The 6,539-nt window shown below is 50.3% G+C and overlaps 1 protein-coding gene across 1 annotated transcript; it reads left to right on the forward strand.

Annotated features, from left to right (window-relative positions):
- Nucleotides 1-1,932: 1,932 nt before the first annotated feature.
- On the forward strand, nucleotides 1,933-4,408 carry CHAC1 (ChaC glutathione specific gamma-glutamylcyclotransferase 1). Its single transcript, XM_052782117.1, has 3 exons — nucleotides 1,933-2,219; nucleotides 2,318-2,353; nucleotides 2,601-4,408. Exons 1-3 carry the CDS (start codon nucleotides 1,971-1,973, stop codon nucleotides 3,030-3,032), a joined length of 717 nt encoding a protein of 238 aa, XP_052638077.1. The 5' UTR covers nucleotides 1,933-1,970; the 3' UTR covers nucleotides 3,033-4,408.
- Nucleotides 4,409-6,539: the final 2,131 nt, after the last annotated feature.

Here is a 6,539-nt window from a genome sequence, read left to right on the forward strand (position 1 = left end):
TAAGACCAGAACCTAGCAAGAGCTTCTTCAGCTTATCTTCTGGACACTGATTTGCCTGTCACTGTTTGTGCCCTTGCTTGATAAGGATGATGCAGCTACAGCCAAATGCTTTCATGCTTTTAACAACTACATATTGGGTATTTGCGCAAATTTCCTTCACGTTAGCATGAAAAAACTAAATAACTAAATATGAAAAATATATGCTTGCTGCAATGGGACACAGAGGGCTGGTTTAATTCCCAGATGAAACTGGTTTCATTTGATTGAAAGGCCACATTATTTTAGGATTGACAAACTGTACGGCTAAGGCAGAGCTTTGATACAGACAACTGCTAAGAAAAACACTTTCTAGAGCACTTTCTTCTCTGTGAGCAAGGCCGCCGAGTTTGGCAGCTGTACAAACAGGATGGATTCACATTCTATGGAAAGGCACCGGTGGGGAAGGAATAAGAGGCTGCAAGCCTGTAACAGCATGGGTGTGTGGTGTGAAGGGCTGGGAGGACGCAGCGCTGACCCCATACCTTTGCGCCTGAATAAGACAGAGAAGGTGGCTGGGAAAAGCACAAGTGGAGAGGAAAATTAAGGAGCTTTGGGCTCTGTTAAGGTGGACCTTCTGAAAGGTCATCTGAGGTGACAAGTCAGAGAGTCGGTCATGCAGGGCAGGAGAGAAGGGCATGCTGTGTAAGGCACAGCACGGCAGGACAGATGTGAGAGCCACACAGGCTGTTGATGTCACCCGTGGTGAATGTGCCAAGGTACGGGGAGCACCCACCACATCTGTGTGTGTTGTAGCTGCAATGCCCTGTTAAGTGGAATGGAAAGGTGGATGCTGGTTGGATGGGACCCAACAGGAAACTAGAGAAAAAACTGTAAATAGACTGTTTGGAGTGATTAGATGCAGAGGACAAGAACAATAATGAGAAAAACTTCTATAAAAAATCAATGGTTTTTCTTCTCATTCTTTTCCCCCTTCTCTCTCCTGCTACCAAAATGAACAACTTTGTAACTTGAGCCCACCTCTTTAGCTGTCACAACCTGCTCAAAACTGATTTAACAGCTGGGTCTCCACCTCGTACACAGAGAGCTCTTGGACCCATCTATGTAACAAATGTTATGTTATTACAAGCCCACACTCCAGCCTGGATTTAGTACAACGGAAAATGTACTCAACTGGCCGGATTCAGCACCATTTCCTTGCATTCACGTGGATTTTATTGCTCTGTTTCACCTATATGCCTTACGCCTCAGCCCTGCTGACATCAGGAGCTGTTGCTTTACCCAGTTTAATACTAACTGCTTGGTTTTCCAACGAAGCAGCTCACGTTCTGGCATGAAGCCAAACCCGGGAGTGCGGGGCAGGCTCCTGAGGAAGGCTTGCCCTCTCATTCCACCTCCGTTTCTCCCTTTCGGGCACGATGCGGCCTGCTCCATCCACCCCGGGACCACGGCACCGGCCGGGCAGCTTCATCGCCGTGCGCAGGGGTCTGACAGCGGGTGACCCCCTGGGATCACCAGGCGGGGAAATCTCGCCGACGCCGCCGCGTTCCCCCGGCAGCTTTCACCGAGCGCTGACAGAACGGGCCGACCCCTCATCTCCCACGCGTCCCCGGCTCCCACCGCGGCCGCCTCCCGCCCTGCCCCAGCCCCTTCCCCCCGCCGAGGAGCTCGGTCCGCTTCTCCTCACGCCGGGCAGCCCCGCCCCACCCACGCACGCACGCACGCACCCACCCAGGCGCGGGCTCAGGGTAACGGCCGCCCCGCCTGACGCAACCCCCGCCCCGCTTTACCCCACGCGCGCCGCGGCGAAACATCCCGCCCTCGTTGCATCACCCGGCGGCAAACGAGTGGGCGGGCGGGGGCGGGGCGGGCGGCCCGGCCGCCCTTTAAAGCGCCGGCGGCGGCGCGTGCCGCCCCACCAGCCCCCGTGGCGCTGCGGCCGGTTAACGGCCCCTTCAGAGGTCAACGCCGCCATGAAGCGCGATCCGGAGTGCCCGGGCCGGCCGGAGCTGCTGCCGCCGCCGCCATCCCCCATCTCCTCCTCGTCGCCCCCAGGGGAGGAGGCGGAGGGCGGGGAGCTGCCGCCGGTGTGGATCTTCGGGTACGGCTCGCTGGTGTGGAGGCCGGGTTTCGAGTTCACGTCGCGCAAGGTGGGCTTCATCCGCGGCTACAGCCGCCGCTTCTGGCAGGGGGACACCTTCCACCGCGGCAGCGAGAGGATGGTAAGGGCGGGGGCGGCCGTTGCGGGGAGGGGGCTTTGGGCGGCCGTTGGCGCGGGCTCGGCTTCTAACGGCCCTTTCCCCTTGCCTCTCCCTCACAGCCCGGGCGGGTGGTGACGCTGCTGGAGGACTGCGGGGTGAGTACCGGGGCGGGAAGCCGGCCTGGGTGGTGGTGTCCGCATCAGCAGCTGGAAACTGATGTCGGCAGCCGGGTGCTCTTCTGCCCTCCCGGCATCGTGTGTGGGTGTGGGTGTTATCCTCCTCCACCCTCTTACCAGTTGTGCAGTTACCCCAAAGCGGGGCAGGCTTGCTTTGCAATGTCAGTGGACTTCTCCTCCGCTGCAGTTACAACATCCCGTCGCCACCTTGCTCTTTCCCTTTTAGGCATGCACGTGGGGTGTAGCCTATGAAGTCCGCGGGGAACAAATTGCTGCATCGCTCCAGTATCTCAACATGCGAGAAGCTGTCCTGGGAGGCTACGACACCAAGCTGGTGAAGTTCCACCCTCAGGACAAGGATGCGGAGGAACCCATCCTGGCTCTTGTTTACATTGCAACACCCCAGAATCCTTCTTACCTCGGCCCAGCATCTGAAGAAGACATTGCAGCTCAAATCATTGTCTCAAGTGGTTGTGCTGGTCATAACATTGAGTACTTGCTACGACTGGCAGACTTCATGCGCTACTTTTGTCCTCAAGCAGAAGATAAACACCTCTTCTCCATCGAAGAGGCTCTTACTTCCATTCTTCCATGCCTATACTACACAGAGGACTCTCTAGAAGAAACTGCAAGTGTCCCTCAGAAGTCTAAGGGTTGAAATAGAAAATTTTTTTGCAGGGTCCCAGTAGAAGGGACATAAGGGAGAAAGCAATGGGGACAGTCTTAACTCCAGTAAAATATACTGGACCGAGTGAATAAAGGGAGAATTAGCAAGTAGTAGGGGAGGGAGGAAGTGGAGTAAAACATGCTTGCTGTAGGACTTGCAATTAGTACCTGTTACACTCCTTACCTGTAGCACTGCAATAGCCATCACTGCTTTCCAGGTGGGGAGCAGGGATCTTTGCTGGAACTTTGCTCTGTAAGACTTGCTTCCAGGGGTCAAACCTGAAGCACTCACTTTCTTTAGAGAAGAAAGAGGCTCATCTATTCTGTGCACTTTTTTTAACTTTTTTTTTTCTTTGAAGACTAGTTGAGCAGGACTTGACTGGGTTTAAGCAGTATGTACGTAATTCTACCTCAGATTGGCAAAAAGCTGTTTGTGCGGTGGTGGAGACTTGGGCAGGTTCTGCCAAATAAGACTTTCTTTTTTTTTTTTTTTTCCCTGCCATGTCCCACCTCCAGTACAATGACCTGACACTAAATTTCAGGACTTCTGTGCAATATTAAGTGAACCGGCCTCTGTAGGCTCTTGTGGATCCTACTTGTGTTGTGAAGGATCACAGTAATGCACTTATTTTCTAAAAATGTCGTGCTAATTATGTGTTGTGTTTCCCCTTAGGAGGGGTATCAAAACTGCTCATATGCCACAGTGGTATGCAGCCCACATTCAACCTTGCATTTGTGCCTTCTAGATTTTAAATCAGTTTTCTGAGGAGTTAAGCCTGCTTTAATGACAGAGGCTTTTCTCCAAGCTTCACTGACCTTGTGCTGCTACAGACTTAACTGACTCCATAAGAAATGGTCCTGCCTGTGTGCAAAGTATCTGCTGCCTGGAGGAAAGCTGTCTGGATGCAGCAGCATTTTAACGAGCCCTGTACTGGATAAACCTCTGGTGCTTCAGGGTAATGTGGGATTCTGTAGAAGCATTTGAGTGTTCTAGTTCCATGCTGGGGTGTCTGTCCGGTACACTTTTATTTGACTGCAAAGGACTGTGACTGAGCATACTTGCAAGTCTTTGAGCTACTGAAAAGCCTGCCTTGATCACGTTAAGCAGAGGCACTGCTGCAAGCTCAGACTTTTCAGCTTCACATTTTAACAGCATGAAAACCCATAGTATTTTGTAAGAAAACTGCTGCTACTGCAACTGCAGCAAAATAGCTCTTGAGAGCTGACCCCTGGGACATTTGACTCCTTCCAGATACCATGCGGTTTTTTATTATGAAAAAAGATAGGGACTATTTGTATTACTGTGGCTTGTGTGTATATGAAGTGGTACTGTGCTGTGCCCAGTAATAAAACAAACTGACAAAGTTAGTCTTCTCTACTTTGGTGTTGGTCTTTTTCATTACTGACTTTAAAGATCAAACTGATCCTTCTTTTTAAATTCTTTTTGTTGTTGTTTTTTTTTTTTTTTTTAAAAAAACCTTAGCTGGTAATGTTGCTGTAGTTCCTATGGTTGGTTTTTTTGTTGTTGTTTTAAAAAAAAAAAACAAACCACCTCACTGCTGACCTGCTTGCCTCTGCTGGATCTACTGGAAGATACCCATTGACTCTTTCCCTTTGAGAAAAGGGGATTCAGTGACTTTCTCTTCCCAGCTTCCAGCTCTTGTTGATTCTGGAGTGCTAGTGCTGACAACAGATGTAAGCCAGCCCTCCTGACTGTACAGGGCAGGCCCAGAAATGCCATTCTCCCTTGGTAGGGCAAAGGATATTTTTGTTCCGAGTGTAACCTGGCATTGCTGTTTCCAAGAAGTAATAGTGGAAGGACAAGAAACTGCTGCTGCAGCCAGATCTGTTGGCTGCAGTAAGGGAGAGAGTTATTTCTCTTCTGCCTTGTGCAGTGTGCTGTGTATAGGGGTAGTGTGCAGCTGCCCTTGTGATTCCTCTCATTACCAGCTGCCTCAGCACTAGGAGATCACTGTGCCTACCAGTATTACCTGCCTTAAGACTTGAGTGATGGAGTGAAAACTAATTGAAACAGCTGAATTTACCACTAATTAAAGGCAGGTGCATGTTTCAGGGATAATAGACTAGAGAAAACTATGCTTTCCCTGTTCTGTGGAGCCTTTCACTTCAACTGAGATGCTGCATCTCCCCATGGGGGCTGTATCCCCCAGATGGAAAATCAAGGGGTTAAAGAATCAACTTACCTGTGGGGGAACGCTCCCTTACTAGTACAAGACTGGGGTCAGATACCAAAGTATCTGCAGATAAAACAAAAACTTCTTCACACTTTTCAAATTTTTAAAGGCACAAAGACACCACTGACAGGAGTTGATAGTAGATAGGCACTAAGCAACCTGCATCGCCATCTCATGTGGAGAGCCCCTTGCTTTGTTCATCCTGTTTAGCCTGGGTTGGCCCCATGATCTTTCACATCACTGATAAAAGACAAGCAGTGAGTGCTTGTGAACAACCCATCAGTGCTAGGAATGTTCCTTCAGCTGCTGTTTCTTCTTCCCTTGAAAAATTAAGTATTTTAAGCACAGATCCCCTGCTTCACTGAACTACTCTTCCCAATGAGTTCTTTCCAGTGGAATTCCAAAAAAAGGACCCCATTTTCTTTTCAGGAGTGGTGAATATGGCAGCTTGCTGCTGTCATCCTGTCACTGCAGCTTCAAGTCACTAAGACAGACAACGAGGTATCATGTAACTTCTTTCTCCTGAGGCTTTTATTGTGTCCTCTGAGCCTGGGAACAGGTCACCTTTTGGTCAGTTGATGAATTTAAAAGGTTAACATCCCAGATTTGAACTTTGGCCATGTGACTGAGCAGAGACAGCACCCTGCAACATTTGCTATATGCCCACCTTATGATGTTTGTACTACTCACAGACAGGGGACCATGGTGGCTTGCCTCTGACAAACCAAACATGAGGAAGAGAATTGCTGCCTGGAGGCAGTCACACAGCCATGGCGCTTGGGAGTGCCAGGCCAATGGTGACACACAAGGACAGTATCCTACCCCCTACGTGTTCCACTACAGGCTTCCTCTCCTCATGTCATGACTTGCCAGCCCAGGCATAGCAGCTGGCTGTGGGTGCAGCTCCAGCTTCTGGCAGCTCTACCACTGGCCTGATGGCTGGCCTGGGAAAGAGCACTCACCTTGTCAGAGGGTGAGACAACCGCCCTCATTTGCGAAGTGCTGCCCGACGTTTCTGGAGGTGCTTCCCTATCTAGTGGCTTCCTCTTGCACATGCACGTTTCTCTTTGACTTCCCTATAACAAGCTCGTGCCTATCAGGTCACCTTACATTAGAAACCGGTTGCAATAGGAACATGTTTACAAGCGCTATCAGTCACATACTTCCCAAGTCTAAAACCAGCACAATTCGTATGATTTCAGTCCCTTCTTCAACCTTTTCCATTTTCTTGCCCAGCAGCTCCCACACAGCCCTGGACATGGGCCTGAGTCACCAGTACCTTGAGTACGTTAGGACAGGACCTA

The sequence above is a fragment of the Harpia harpyja genome, chromosome 3 (genome assembly GCF_026419915.1).
Source record: "Harpia harpyja isolate bHarHar1 chromosome 3, bHarHar1 primary haplotype, whole genome shotgun sequence".
NCBI lineage: Eukaryota > Metazoa > Chordata > Aves > Accipitriformes > Accipitridae > Harpia > Harpia harpyja.

What these genes read in the sequence shown, in the direction of transcription:
- CHAC1 (XM_052782117.1), top strand. Translation starts at nt 1,971, where the DNA reads ATGAAGCGCGATCCGGAGTGCCCGGGCCGGCCGGAGCTGCTGCCGCCG. An exon ending in ACCGCGGCAGCGAGAGGATG is followed by an intron (nt 2,220 to 2,317) that starts GTAAGGGCGGGG and finishes TCTCCCTCACAG; the next exon opens with CCCGGGCGGGTGGTGACGCT. An exon ending in CGCTGCTGGAGGACTGCGGG is followed by an intron (nt 2,354 to 2,600) that starts GTGAGTACCGGG and finishes TTTCCCTTTTAG; the next exon opens with GCATGCACGTGGGGTGTAGC.